Source organism: Aplidium turbinatum, chromosome 10 (assembly GCF_918807975.1).
Source record: "Aplidium turbinatum chromosome 10, kaAplTurb1.1, whole genome shotgun sequence".
NCBI lineage: Eukaryota > Metazoa > Chordata > Ascidiacea > Aplousobranchia > Polyclinidae > Aplidium > Aplidium turbinatum.
Window position 1 is genome coordinate 534581 of NC_137481.1, and position 16160 is coordinate 550740.

Below are 16160 nucleotides of genomic sequence, written 5' to 3' on the forward strand. Positions count from 1 at the left end.
GTCCTTTTCACAAAAGCGTGATGTTCTGGTTTATCCTACACAAATGAGAAGCGTATTGCATTTCAAATCTTTACATGTCGACTTGGAAATAAATGTTTACAAGTATATGTGAGAAGCTTTGGGAACATCGACGCCTTTTCTGCTTTTGATAGTGTGTCGGACAAAAGGAAAGATTTGAAACCAAAATCATAAAATGTTACAGAGCAGCTTCTATAGTAGGCAATAACGTTGTAGCCTATGCTTTGTTTGATTGAAAGGACATAATTGTCTGCGAAAAACTATTCTTGCTCTAGATGCATTGGCACCAAGTCTTATGTTTAATTTTACGCAATTTCAACCGCAAGCGACGGTAACTCATCGTATCAAAGTTGAAGCTTTTCCTGTATCGACGTCGCTTATAAGCCGTGGTGAGAACAAAAGGTCCACCCATACAGCCAATTTCCTTCACGCTGTGAAGCAGTTAGCATTAACGAGACATGGGCCAAATTAATTACTTTCATCCAGCTGGTGGGAAAATTTTGAACAATAGAATATGAAATATTTCAGAGGATGTGCTGAGAAATGCCTTATATCTCTCAATTTATAACCTTTATTCGCTCAAAATTTCAGCTCAATAGAGGTGAATGAAAGTTAGGAAAAGTCAAGAAATCTCATAGTCGCAGCCTCAGTGGTTTTAGAGATACAACTGTTGATGCAAAAAAGTTGAATTGACAGCCCCCCCCAACCTTCAAACAGTTAATAGAAGCCCACTGATGGAAATGTCTAGTGAGGAGGAACGGCTAGTCAATTTATAGCATTGTAGATAAAAAAACTTCAGTCTTAAAAAATTTCCTGAACAAATCTTTATTTTCGATGAGATTGGCGTTTCAACCATTTTGTTCCTGACGTCACATGATGTTAAAATGCGGTTCTGAATAATATCAGCTCAGTATCAGGGTGGAGTGAAAACACTTTTTATAAAAAAATGTTTAGCTTGGGGTTGGAAAACTTGCCAATTACTACTAAAAACAATTGTGCAAAATTATAGAATGTAATCTGACGACATCTTGATCTGCCATCAGCCACTTGAAAATTTACTATTTCCTTGTACATTGGTGTGGATTGATTTAGGGGGGTGTAAAAATTTTTTCCTGATTTTGCTTAGCTTGGGTAGCCAAAACCTTGCCACTGGATATATAGAACATTGACTAAAAGTATATTTCAATCGTGCAAATTTTTGATCTGCAACCAGGCCATTACTTATAGACTAAAAACGCAAAAATACAAAAATACATTCAAATGTATTTGAATTTGACGTTAGCATAAAGATTTATTGCAATGCAATGGAATTTGTAATATGTATCAAACTTCCTCGCTTTAGATGAAATAGTCACGTTTCGATTCGAACTTGGGCATTTCTTGTCGTGATTCAATGCGTGAGCATATAAATCCATCTCGCAAATTAACCCCGCACACTGCCGCTGAAGCTTCCGTCACCAACTTGACGCACCTTTCCACCACCAGTGTGTGACATGGAAATCGAGGAAATAAAAGTTCTGGAGTGTCCTTAGCTGCAATCATGTCTTGTAGTTCTTTGTCCCCCATGTTTCTTTTTACAAGAGGTTCGGTGAGATTGAGAGCCTGCCAGTCAACCATATCGTAGGATTTGTTGGCGTCAAACTTTAAGGGCAGAATGCAGAATCGTCGCACTGTTCTCTGTTCGCGATGTCTTGATCGAGCTTTCTGAATTCGCTTAAGTCCAAGCTCACGGATTATCACTACCAATGGCAAATTTAAAGTGGCAAATAAGAAGCACGCCCTTGCGGTGAAACAGGAATTCAGGTGGCCCTGGAACGCCCCAAGCGCAGATGGTCATTTGTTAGCCCCCTTCAGCAACAGAGAACTTGCATCTGTCATTAAACAAGTTAAGTGGGAAAGCACAAGGCCCGATAATATCCCTCCAAAATTCTTAAGGCACTGTGGTCCCAAATGTTTGGCATGATTGAAAAGCTTCTATTCTGCTTGCCAGACCCTCCAGGCCATACCTAAAATCTAGCGAAAAGCAACTGTAGTAGCACTAGCCTACTTAAACCAAACAAGCCAGCTGATGATCCCAAGAGCTATCGTCCAATATCACTACTCTGCGTTCCAAATAAGATCCTGGTACGGCTCCTGCTAACTACACTCGAGCCGGTTATTGATTCCCACTGGGGATTCCCCAGCTACCAAAAGAACAAGCTGGATTTCGGCACGGACGCTATACGACTCATCAAGCTGTCAAGCTGACCGAGGATATTGAGGAAAGTTTCGAGAAGGGCAACAAAGCTGGAGTTATCGTGGTAGACCTCAATGCTACCTATGATACTGTGTGGCATCAAGGGCTAACCCTAACGCTCCTCCGCATAATTCCAGACAAAAAAGGTAGTGCGATTTCTCTCCAACATTCTGGCAAATCTGACCTTTTTGCTGAAGACGAGTGATGGGCAGTGCAGCCGGCCCAGCCACTTAAGAAGTGGTGTTCCGCAAGGATCATGCTTATCACTTCTACTATTTAACATCTACAACAGTGACATGCCAAAGACTACGTCACGCCAGTACGGCTATGCTGATGATCTGGCACTACTACATTCTAACAAGTCATGGCATGTGGTAGAGGAAGCACTTACAGATGACATGGCCCAAATCGCAGACTACCTGAAGCTTTGGATGCTGAAACTGAGCCTGGCAAAGATCACTGTCACACCTTGTCACCTTTGCAACATGGAATCTACGCGCCAATTGTCAGTCTCAACGAAACCTACTCCCACACAACCCATGCCACACATACCTAGGAGTGAAGCTTAACCGACAATTAACCTACAAATACCATGCTGAAGCCCTCCATGCTAAGCTATCAGCATGCAACAACTTTCTGAGATGCTTAGCTGGAATATCTTGGGGTTCTAGTACATCTGCAATCGGTACAAGTGTTTGTTTGTTTTGTTTGGTTTATCTTTATCCTGCATTGCGGGAAAGCGGACTTGAGCGCTATGCATCGGTGTACGCCTTCCGACGTACACCTGACCCACGCTGCAGCCGACGGCAATGTCTGTTTCCGGTTGTCTACTCTACTTATGACTTAAATTTGGTACTACCCATTACTCGAAATCGATCACTGGGTAGAGGCAATTATCGTAAAGTTTCTTGCCCAGAGAAACAACAGCAAGTGCGGGTGGCTGGAGTCGAACATGCAGGCTCTCGACTGCGAGCCCAACGCGCTAACCACTCGGCCACGTGCTTTTGCACTTGCTTATAGCACCTCGGAATATGCTTCCTCCACTTGGTGCCGCAGCGCACACACTAGCAAAATTGACACCGCACTCAACACAACCATGAGAATAATCACTGGTTGCCTGCTTCCAACTCCCACCGACTTTTTGGCGGTGCTATGCGGAATGCGAAATTTTTTTTCCCACGACATTCCTGTCTCATTTGCATATTTTGGTAAAAGTTTGTATTAAAACCGTGTGAATGCAACATTTTTTCGTTGGCACGGTTGGTTCAGTGGTTTCATCCTCTGTCTAGTGATCGTGAGAACGATGGTTCGACGCCCGCCGAAGTCAAACTTTTTTTTCTTTAAATTAATTTTTGCGGTGCACAAGAGCTTTTCAAAAAAAGTAGGGTTAGGGAAAGCTTATACTTTATTATCATTGCAGAATTTCATTGGCAAATAGTTATTTCGCAATCTGAATCAGCCAATCTCTCAAAACACTTTCGGAAAATCTTGCTTTTAGAGTGACTAGAATCAATGAGACAGAAATGTCGTGGGAAAAAAATTTCGCATCCGGCATCACCCCAGGTAGACTGCGTAGGGAAAATCACGTACACAGTCTAGTTTTACAAGCTATCTCAAGGGATGACCACCTCTTCAACCAGATTGTCCTAAATTCGCGCCCTCAAAAGCCTCTGCGCTTGAAATATCGACGCCCCTTTTCCCATGCTGCAGATATCTGCAAGTCCAACTTCCAATTTACCGAAGTTTGGAACAGTGAATGGAGAGAAGTTGCGAGACCAACCCAATTCACAGTCCCTCCCAATACTAACACACCACCCGGAGCAGAACTACCTCGGAAGGAATGGGTGAAGCTCAATCGTTTGCTGACTGGGGTGGGCCGTTTCAACAGCAATACGTTTCAATGGGGCCTCACCGACTCACCATCTTGTGCATGTGCCACAGAATCTCAGACTGTAAAACACATTATCTATCAATGTCCTGTATATTGAGCCCAAAACAGATAATATATTATATGGAATGTGGACCTCACAACGCTCGATGAATACACAATCCATTGGCTGCTGTGCCTGGATGTAAAAACGTGATCTGCGGCGGTATCAAACGCAAGAAGAAGAATTTTCTCGAACTTTTTGGGACCATGCTCCATACACGAAGCAAGAGCTTTTCCAAGAGAACCGGAAAACTCACGCGGTCCAGTTGTTAGTCCATCCAGATGTGCTAATACATGTCTCATGAGAAACGTGTTCTCCAGAGAAATGGATACTTCGCGCACTCAAAAAACATTACGTTGGCCATGATCATAGATGAGAGGCAAATAATCCGTGAGCTTGGACAAGTGAATTCAGAAGCTCGATCGACATCGCGAACAGAGAACAGTGCGACGATTCTGCATTCTGCCCTCAAAGTTTGACGCCAACGAATACTACGATATGGTTGACTGGCAGCTTCTCAATCTCACCTACTGTGACAAGAAACATGGGGGACAAAGAATTACGAGACATGATTGCAGCTAAGGACACTCCAGAACTTTTATTCCCTCAATTTCCGTGTCACACACTGGTGGTGGAAAGGTGCGTCAAGTTGGTGACGGAAGCTTCAGCGGCAGTGTGCGGGTTAATTCGCGAGATGGATTTATACGCTCACGCTTTGAATCACGACAATAAATGCCCAAGTTCGAATTGAAACGTGACTATTTCATCTAAAGCGAGGAAGTTTGATGCATATTACAAATTCCATTGCATTGCAATAAATCTTTATGCTAACGTCAAATTCAAATACATTTGAATGTATTTTTGTATTTTTGCGTTTTTAGTCTATAAGTAATGGCCTGGTTGCAGATCAAAAATTTGCACGATTGAAATATACTTTTAGTCAATGTTCTATATATCCAGTGGCAAGGTTTTGGCTACCCAAGCTAAGCAAAATCAGGAAAAAAGTTTTACACCCCCCTAAATTGATCCACCCTAATGTAGAAGGAAATAGTAAATTTTCAAGTGGCTGGTGGCAGATCAAGATGTCGTCAGATTACATTCTAATTTTGCACAACTGTTTTTGGTAGTAATTGGCAAGTTTTCCAACCCCAAGCTAAGCAAAATGAGGAAAAAAGTGTTTTACCCGCCTTAATCGATCCACCCTACTCAGTATATCTATGGTTTCAAGTTAATGCAGCCTTTAATTTCACTTTTCCTTTGCCTCCCCGAATTGTTTTGACGCATTTCCTATATCACAATGATGTCACCGATGTTGGCAAATAGTGACGTTTCCACAAGCGGTTGGTATAACTGCAATAACTGCATAATGTTCTACGTTTTGTCTTCTGTATGGCGAGGGTTGGATGTGGCTGGTATACAGAAAACTGCTTTAAAACATTTTGAGGAAAATTTAAGTTACAATTAACGGATTTTATTCTGCTCGCCTGCATAGTTTTCCTGCACGAGGTGGAGAGGTTAACTGCGACCACATAGACATTTACATTCAGAGCCTTCAGTTCTTGGGAGGTGCGTTCGATGTTTTCTCTCATGCAATTACCGCATCTGGAATGGAGAAGTTTCGTTAATGCTGGAATGTCCCCCAAGGCTGCCACTGAATGACTACTATACGTTCAGGAAGCTTGCAAACTAAGTACTCCCTTCTCTTTCCAGCAGATCTGTCATACCATCACCAGGTAAATACTAGAACCTGATCACAGAATTAACAAGGGGGAAATTTTAATTTCTAGTTTTCGAAACCCACACTTTTTCCCTTACAATTCATGCTTTACTTTCATCCTTGTCGATTTTATGGTCAGGGTCTAGTGCTTACCCCGTCACCAGACGTTTCTTGTATGTGGAATCAAGATTTATTGGACCGAGATTCAACGTAGACTTATGAACCTTCAATTCGAATCACAAATGAAAAACGGCCTTAATGTTAATCAATCACAAATTAAGGCGTCCAGATTACCATCGAAAAAAAAACGTCGCCTTTCCTTATGTATCGTATTTAAAGAAAGGTATTTTTAACATGCAAAACCGCTCACTAACAAAGAGAGAAGAAACGAATGACGAGGAGACGGATGAAACGCAGACGGATGAAAAGGAGAGGTTAGATGTGAAAAGAAATATAAATTGAAAGAAAAAATGTGTCTAAAAGAGAAGATAGATAAGGAAGCGAAAATAAACTTGTGATAAAGGTAGGACACAAGCGGAAGTGGATTGATGGGTATAAAAGGATTGATTTGAATGGTGGTAGATGTGGAAGGAAGGGAAGACATCAGGGAGGATAAATGAGTAGAAAGAATAAATTTGGGAAAAATCGATGTAAAAAAGATAAATTGGCCAGGGAGAAAAGATGTTGATTATAGACATAGAGAAGATAGGACACGTGTGAAAGAATTAATGTATAGAAGAGAATGCCTGTGGAGAAGACAATATGGGAGGAGAGATGAGAAAAGGGAAATGGAGAGGTGAAATAGGGAGACAACATGTAGCTCATAACACTGCTCATGAATTCAAAAGTAATCCAAACCCAAAACTTAAAAAGCAACTTTCTCTCTTACCCATCAGTGAATAAAATCATCTCCTGCACGACGTTAGGTTCTCCTCTTCTCCCTCCCATAGCAGAGTCGAGCGCGACATCGCGAGCGTAGACAAGCGCGTTGTTCAAGCAAGTTCTTCTGGATGTGGATTCGTTAAAACTGGAAAGAGCAAGGTTTTGTAATACAATTTCTAGCTGAGAAAGACAGATTACGCATCGGTGTTCCAACGAACCCCGGAACCAGAAGGGAGTTTTTTATCTTTGTATCTTTACAAGGGAAGTTATAACAATATTACACAGGAATTAAAAAAAATCAGTATTTTGTATAACTTTCTTGGTTTTGCTGCGTCACGTGCTCTCTCTACTGTAGTGATGTGCTTCTACAGCCAACTTTTCCTGCTTAAGTGTTTACGTATGTTCTTGCAAGGCTGTGTATTGTGTAACACGCAGATCTAGAAGGAATACAATTGTTAGCGCATACTGTGTATTATTAGCGCATACTGTATACTATTATTTGCATTCGATTCTTTCAGGGTGATGATTATTATCAACTCGCCTATATCTGTAGAAACATTGTCATGATCCAAATTGGGCCGTGACTCTTTGTCTATTAAGGTATGAGCACGGAGAAAGGGGTCGGAACATTGCGCTTGACATTTTGAAGCAAAATATATGGGATTGTGACATGAAACGGGGAAGTAAAAATAATCCGCCCCGATGGCTCAGTTGGTTAGCGCGTGACTTCTAGAACGAAGAAGCTTCAAGATCAAGCGGCGCTGGTTCGACTCTCGGGGTGTGCGCTTGAGCAACGCACGTTAAGGACTGCTCTCCATTCAGCAGCATCTAATGGGTGAAATAATTCCCCGGTAACAAGACTTCAACAATCGGAAACTCCACTCTGTCAATCTCGGTGACCGGGCCTGCGTCAGTATTTTAAAATTTCTACAAGTATGCGAAACTGCCAGGATTAAGCTCTGCAAGAAGCTTTCCCAGTCCGAGGATAAAGATTCAATCAATCAATCGATCAATCAATCAATCAATCAATCGAAGGCCGAATAAAGTCGAATGTCATCCGAAATAATAGAAGTCGCTTTCCATTCGGAGTGACACCAAAATATCAAGAACTGAACAAAGACGGCTATTTTTCTTAAATGTACAAAAGAAAAATGATCGAATCGCAATTTCTGCAACAAAATACACAACGTAAGATTGTTAAACTCAACACTAGAACTAGAACAAAAGAAGCTGTTGTTTGCTAGCCTGCCGGAATGAAATGATACGAATAGAACAGAGTACTGCCTCGCGGAGTACACGTGACAAAAGGAGTGCAAAAGTAATCAAGGAAGCATGCTAACTGCAGGCGTTTGTGCATCCCCCCCAGCTCGTAAGGTGAAACTGTGGACTTATGAGCTCGAACCCTTGATTACCCATTGACCAGAGGATGCATCTAAATCCAATGCCGGCCGTCGGGACCGCGTGGAACGGCGCACAACAGGCGATTTTTCAATATGAGGGACTCCACTTGTGGGTTCGGTTGGTTCCACTGAATCGAAAGGTAGCGGCTGCTTTGGAGGTTCAGGTAAGTGCTGTGGCTCACAAAGCTTCGGGCTTGAGGCTGGTGTGGGGCAGGAGAGTGCAGGCGGACTGTGATCTGCATCGAGAGGCAACATCGGTGATTCTCCAATTTCTGGGCTAGGGCCTATCTCGAGATGTGGAGGGAGGGGAGGGCAGAAGTCCGTTTCAGGAGGCTGGGCAAAAGAAGATGATGGGAGGCTCTGTGGGTGAGCAATGATGTTTGGTTGAGGAGGGATGGGATCGGCACATGCTTTAGTATGTGGAATTACTCTCAAGAAACGTCGATTCCGTTTTGTGATTCTGCCCGACCCGTCAACTTTCACTACATATTTGTCATGCCGCAACGTTTCGACAACTATTCCCACTTTGTCCCATTTTCGAGGATAGTTACCGTTTTGGTTTTGGATAAATACGCGGTTTCCACATTGTAAAGTACGTAAAGGACGAGTATGCTGAGACAGCGCCTTATCGGTTCGACCAGCTCGCAGGCGAAGGGCGTCTTCCTTTGCCTTCCATGTATCCCGCCATGTACGACGAATGTGACGATTGGAGAACTTGACTAGGCGGTTTACAAAACCGAATGCGTCGCGCAGAGGGTGACCGAACACGATCTCTGCTGGAGAGATATCACAGTCAGGATCAGGTGTGTTACGCAACTGTAACAATGCACGTAAGAAGGAATCGTTGTTCAGGTCTCCGTTTGGACTCACATTAGTCATGAGCAAGCGTTTGACAGCGACCTCAGCTCGACCATTAGATTGAGGGAAGTAAGATGACGATATGCGGTGCTGCACACCCCAATTTTTAAGAAAGAGTTCAGTGACGGCAGCAGTAAATTCGGGACCCCCATCTGTAGATATTTCCTCAGGAACACCAAACGTGGCAAAGTATGAGCGCAAGAGTTGAGTCAAAGCAGCTGCTCCTGTGGCACTCGATCCTGATGGCGTGGCAAATACATCCGACCACCCCGAGAATCTGTCCCCAATGACCAAAAAGTGACGACCCCCATAGTCAAAATAATCTGCAAAAATTTTCTCGAATGGTGTAGCTGGAGGATCACATGGCGTCGGGGGAGGAGCTGCTTGAGATGGAGCAATACGATTACATGATGTACACGAATCACGAATAGCATGGATATCATTAGTCATACCGGGCCAAAATACTATAGCACGTGCCCGGCGTTCCATTGCAGACACACCTTGATGACCAGCATGCAACGTTGAGAGTACTCTAGGCCTAAGCGATGGTGGTACAACAATACGATCATGATATAGAATAACGTCGTCTTCAACAAAGAACCCGCCACGATAGGGGAGATATGGGCGAATGTCGCCGGTGTTGGGAAAGGTGAATCCCGTTTCAATAGCTACCATTAACTTGCTAAGGTTTGGATCGGCGGCTGTTTCCCGAACGATTTCAGACCATTGCAAGCAAAAGGTATGGGCGGCATCTGCCTGTATGGTAGTAACCAGCGCCATTTCTGCTACATTATTTTCTGCACACGACGCTACAGCTACGAGATCGCATGATACTGGGTGACGTGAGGCAGCATCGGCTGCGCAGTTGGTTGTGCCGGGTAAGTGTGCGATATCAAAGCGCCACATTAGTGTACGCTCTTTTAAACGAAACAGGTGAGTGTTAGTGATTTCATCCAACGTACGGTCTCCGAATATTTTTACTAATGGCTTATGATCCGTTACAATAACCAAATTATCACAGCCTTGCGTAAAATACTTTGTCTGTTCTAGGCCCCACGCAACTGCTAGGGCTTCGCCTTCTATGGGGGCATAACGTCGTTCGGCCGATGAGAGGAATCGGGATCCTGCGAGAGTCACTTTCCAACCTGATGAGCAGCAGCCCGGTATAGTGGAAGCACATACGCAATGTTTTTGGAGAAGGAAATATCCGATGCCTTTATTAGACCAGTCAGAGCGCAAACATGTTCGACGGCTGGGGTCAAAGATTTCTACCCCATGGCGAATAGCGTCAACAATTGCCGATTTGGAGGCGGCAAATGCGGAATCCAGCTCCTGAGACCATGCGAACTTATGCTTTGGGCTAAGGAACGGCTTGAACGGTGCCATTAGGTCACGCAGTTGAGCATAGTTTTCTACTTGGTTGATTAATCCGAACCAGCTGCGTATGTCTGTGATATTATTTGGGACTGGAAATTCTTGGATGGCGAGCAAGTATTTAGGGAGGGGCTCAACCATTGCTTCTGAGATACGGAATCCAGCAAAATCTACGGTGCGTTTGGCAAATTGAAACTTGTCAGGGTTAAGGACAATGCCCGCCCGTCCCACTAAAGTGAGGAATTCTATGGTTCGCCACCAATGTTCTTCCAGTTCGCTATCATAAAACACTGTGTCGTCGACACAGCGTTCTTAGCGCACAAAATCAGTTAATATGGTATTGAAACGGCGATTGTAGCCATCCCCAGAGGATAGGAATCCTTGCGGTGCCCTAGTGTAGCGCCATCTTCCAAAGGGAGTGATGAAAGTTGTGAGGTGCCGATCAGAAGGACGCAGTGGAACACTGTGATAGCCGTTCCATGCGTCAGTCACCGATTTCCAAGTGTTTCTGGGGACACGACGGGATAGCTGGAATGGAGCTTCAGAGGCGAAGGTTTCTCTCTGGCAGAATTTGTTTAAGGGGGAAAGGTCGACAGTACGGCGTGGTGAGCCTTAATTTTTGCGTGTGATAACCATGCGATGACACCATGTGGTGGGTTCGCCGTGGGGGACTTTTTCAAGGATTCCCAGAGCCTCGTCGCGGAGGAGATCAGCGTGTACTTTTTCTTGCCAATGCAAGGGGATAGACGCTGGTGTATGAACGGCCACTGGTTTCGCGTTGGGGTCAACATGTATTTCTATGGGAGGACCAGCCATACAATGTAGCGCGCGGTGCGGGCAAGTGTTGAAAGTGGATGCGGCGTACCTCTGGAGTAGCCAGTTTGCCATCTTGTCATTGTTTTCAGGTGTGCACGGGAACGGAAGCTTGGTTGGGGGAGCTGGAACTGCACCACGTTGAGGGCAAGTGCACGACTCCAGTTGCTTGCTGGGTAATGTGCAGCCACCGTTAACAAGTCTGACAACGTTGATTTCTGGTTCGATAAGATTGTGCGCCATTTCTTGCTTGATCTGATGTTCCCCTAGAGTTGGGAACTTCGGGGATAGGGCACCTAAATGCAATAGTGTGTCATGAGATAAGTATAACTTGTCAACGTCTTGACTGATGTAAATCATGCTCCGACATTCAACATTGCAGCCGTGCGCTGTACCCCGAAGGATGGCACGAAATGCTCCTGTAATGGAAATAGTAGAGCGATTTGCAGCTATTAGGTTTGGTGCAGGTACAAGGGTCTCTTGTCCAAAGCCGGATTGCACAAAGTTCTTCAGTGACCATACATTTATTTGGGCACCAGTATCTGCGATTGCTGTTACTTGTGCTATCACGCTAGTGTAACTGCCATCCATAGATATGTCTACCCGAACTGTGGGATGTTCTCGCATGCGGGATGGTGTCCAATGCCCTTTTTGGAATGTGTGGTGAGGACCACGAATTGTTGAGCACATTGGGTCTCGGGCTACGATGTCAGTTTGTGTTGAGGCAAATGTGCCTATTTGAGGTACGGTAGGTGCTGCACAGAGTGCTCCGACTGATGCATGTTTAGGAGGAGCGCCCCATTTGCTTTTATGACGAGATAACCGAAAGCATTCGAGACAAAGGGAATAAGGCGTAGTGTTCCAACTTCTGGGGCCTTTTCTGTAACGATTGAATAATCTATTGCATTTAGGGCAGTGAGTTTGTTTTGACCAATTGGGAGAGGAGGGTGCTGCCTGGATGTGTCCACGGTCTGGGTCTCTTGGAATAGGGCTTTGGCTTTTCTTGCGCTTGAAAGTCGACACTGCCGAAACGTCATGGGATGGTACCGCATTGCGAGCCATTTCTTTATTCTCGACAAGGGCAATGATATCGTTAATGGGAATCGACAATATTTTGTCCATTCCCATCATGTCGCGGCGAATCTCATTGTCAGAAATTCCACTGAGTAGTGTGTCTCGGATCATGTGATCTGTATAACTGACTTTCAGGCCGCAAGAACATTTAGTAGTGAATGCACATATATCCGCTTTTCCTCGAGGACGAGCTGCAAAAGCGCGAAATTTTTCATCGCGCATTTGGTGCATAACCATAAACTCTGTCCGTAACACCTCTGTGGCGACAGGTATAACGGCCAGTTGTCGCATTGCAAGCAAAAGTTCATCTACAGGTTTACTCACTGTTTCAGCGTCAGCTTGGAGAAGGCTGTCCCCTAGGGCTTGGCCGGTACATTGGAATAACTGGGCTGAAACTGCTTCATCAGAAATTCTGCAACCTTCTTTGAAAGCCTTCCATCTTCTGGTGAACACGTTCCATTCTTCCGGAGAAACTCCAATGTCTACAGTAGGTCGATAAGCTTCGGACCAAGGTTTACGGGCGCTGGAACGTTGCGCGTCGTAACAGCATGACTGTACGTGTGGCTTTGCAGCACCACAAAAGCAACAACTTCGGGCATGTCGGCTGTTTCAAAATTACAGTTGGGAAAGGCGCATGTTATCACCACCATTCCACAAATTTCTTTAGATTAACCTTATCCTATTGCGATTCGATCATGAACAAAGACGGTTATTTTTCTTAAATGTATTAACAAAAGAAAAATGATCGAATCGCAATTTCTGCAACAAAATACACAACGTAAGATTGTTAAACTCAACACTAGAACTAAAACAAAAGAAGCTGTTGTTCGCTTGCCTGCCAGAATGAAATGATACGAATAAAACAGAGTACTGCCTCGCGGAGTACACGTGACAAAAGGAGTGCAAAAGTAATCAAGGAAGCATGCTAACTGCAGGCGTTGGTGCAAGAACCACAAATATGAAGAAGTATTTGCAGTAAGTTAGATGCTCACTTAATATTGTTATTTATGTGATTCGATAACGCATCTTGGTTGTTGTTGAGATCGTCATCCGCCCGATGCAGCAGCGGAACATGGAGGTGGATTTTCCGATCAAATGACATCACAGCAACGCGAGTACGGTCTGGCGTCACTTCCAACACTCCACAGAATACTAAACATGATAAGACGAAGTTGAAACTTCTAAATCTGCAAAACTGCATCGAAATGCTGTTTATCTGGAGTGCTCACGTCATCAATTGTAGCTGTGACTTATCAGGATCATGCGGCTGCATCTTCACAAGATACTTGATGGCATGCTAGAAGGTAGATACATGGAGCAACGTCCTTGCCCCGATCTACGCAACGCAATGTTCGAGGATAACTTTTAGTGGCATTCATTCTTATGTCAAGAAATACTATCTATGTTATTTTTATGTAAAAACATGTTAATAATTACATTACTAACGCTTTATGATCCTGGCGGCGAAACGTTTAACTTTTTTGAACCGTTCCCTTCCAACGCTCCCGCTCTCATCCAACATGATTATAAGATCACGTTTCGGTTCCACGTGTTCTTCCTGCACGGGCACGTTGTAACATTAACTTTATTTACCATTCAAAGATTCCTAGAAAAGCGCAACATTTCAGTAGAAAAGAAAGTTATGCCGAGCGGGCTCTATTCAAGCAACACCATTCTCTCCTCTCAATGGTGGGAGCTTGCTGAGGCTTTGAGAGCAGGATGTTGCGTGTCATCAAAGTCGGATGACCTTTGTTTTAATCGTGAGTTACCGCACTTGTGTTCCAACGGCTAACTTTGACGAAGCTCATGCGTGATTTGAGCTTAGTCTTAGTAGGTTTGTGTTCAGAGAGACGATGGCGTTGGTCGGATATCTGTGTTATTCTTTATTTTTGTAGCTAAATGAAGATAAATAAATGATAAGAACGCATTTGCTCATGAGGGATTGGAACCAAATTCAGGTCGCAGGGAACCATCAGGCTATGAAGACGGACACTTGTGGTTAACAATTTCTTATTTTTGTGCGCCATGCCTGTTCCATTAAATCATCAATTACACAAGTTACCGAGTCGAAAATCCTAAAATGTAAACACAACTGCAAATAGTCAACTGATATTTGCTCCCAACGTTTTTTACCAATAAACCGAGTAGTTCAATTATCTTCTCATCTCACGTTGCTTCAAGTACCTCGCTCTGAGCAGTACCATCAGACTGTCGCTTGATGCGTCTCCTGCTGACGCTGTAGCAGCTCTCAGCGATGACGTTTCCATCCATGTCCGTGATGTTCCTGCAGGCATCGAGAGGTTGAAGTGGCGTAGTAGTTCGTACAATGCCGGGGGATATTAGACTGTCAATGAAGGCGGTGGCAAGAAGTGCAGACCTCGAACATAACTGACTTCCTGCCAGAATGTCAAATATGTTGCCAATTTGTTTGTGAAATCACTTAATTTCGTAATCTCTTAATAAATTAAAAATGAAAACAAAAAATCCTTAAATCTAAACAGTGCAGTGCTGGATAGTTTGAGATTTTGTGGAGTAATTTGCGAAAGGTTTGCTGACTTTCTGAAATATACAAATATTGCAGACTAAGACGGGAATAAAATCTCAAATCGTTGATAGTCTGTTCAAACAAAACGTACTTTCACATCGTGACTCACCTGACTTTCTATCACCTGCTTTCTATCACCTGCTTTTGAAATTTGAACAATCCTGTCTCATACGAAAGGAGACGATACAAAACACTCACTTTGCAAACAGTCATCTACTGTCATTCGTCTAAGTGGATTCCCAGAACAGAGGCCCCATTTTCTAGGTCGTCCTTTGCATCGATCTGAAGTGTCGACGGTCACTACACAATGAAGTAATTAAGATTTCCCAGCGGCAAAGATACAATCTTGAGAACGAAGAACAATGCATCCAAGACAATGAGTCACCTGAGCAATTCTGTGTCTGACAAGGTTCTGTCCTTGTACCACCATCTGTGGGTAGACAACCTGGACCGTTCAAGCATCGTCTTGTATCTATTCTAGTTCCTCGACCACAAGTTACAGAACAACTTCCAAGATTCCATGAACTCCAAGCTGAGGAAAATATTAAAAATAACATTACAGTATAATTATTAGTAATATTATTAGTGAATACTTGTCTCATTGTGAATGACTTGAGACACCAAAATGTTAAACAACTAAAAGAAAGTTTACTTTTCTAGCAATGGCTGCTAAGTGCTGATGTGACTTTCACAATCAGTATGCGCAACCTAGATGGCAGCGGCTACATTCTATGTCTTTAAATAGGTGTCCATGTTATTGTGCAAGTTTCGCTTGCTATGAAAGTCAATCCTTGTCCTACAGTAAGCCTTCGCCCAGGCATTGCGCCAACCTCCATTGCCAAACTTGCTACTAAAAGATCTTGCACTAGTGGCTCGGGCATTTCTAGAAAGTGCTCTAAGTTTGTACTGTACCATGGCGGCCTTTCATACACAGGCCATGACAATGTGCACTGTGCAGCTTAAAATTTGACTGAAGGGCGATCTGTTAGTAGACAAAATTGCTAGTATAAGTTGTTAGTTTGGATAGTAGGCTAGTTAATAAATATAGTCTTTGTGTATATTTTGTGTGATTTTAAGCTACTTTTGTGCTGTTGTTACCATTCAAATAACAGATTACAGTTTGGCACTTGTGTGGGAAATCTAAAAAAGCGTCTGGCAACACTGAAAATTGGAAAAGATTTGTATTTTTTTAACGTAAAATTAAAAGTTTTGCTGTGATTTTAGATTCAGTGATTACACTTTGGCAATTTGGATTCTCAAAACTATTATTCAAAGGGATAGAAAGTAAATTTAGCTTAAATTTCAAAATCGA

At 43.5% G+C, this 16160-nt stretch overlaps 1 protein-coding gene across 1 annotated transcript in view; it reads right to left on the reverse strand.

Moving 5' to 3' along the window:
- Window positions 1-16160, reverse strand: part of LOC145778776 (uncharacterized) — a 38534-nt gene that overhangs the window by 8936 nt on the left and 13438 nt on the right. The window contains exons 6-12 of the mRNA XM_082590352.1: window positions 15234-15380; window positions 15047-15148; window positions 14488-14699; window positions 13750-13861; window positions 13296-13455; window positions 6792-6929; window positions 5670-5787 (exon numbers count right to left, since the gene is read on the reverse strand). Coding sequence (XP_082446478.1) covers window positions 5670-5787; window positions 6792-6929; window positions 13296-13455; window positions 13750-13861; window positions 14488-14699; window positions 15047-15148; window positions 15234-15380 — 989 coding nt within the window. The remainder of the gene's footprint in view (window positions 1-5669; window positions 5788-6791; window positions 6930-13295; window positions 13456-13749; window positions 13862-14487; window positions 14700-15046; window positions 15149-15233; window positions 15381-16160) is intronic.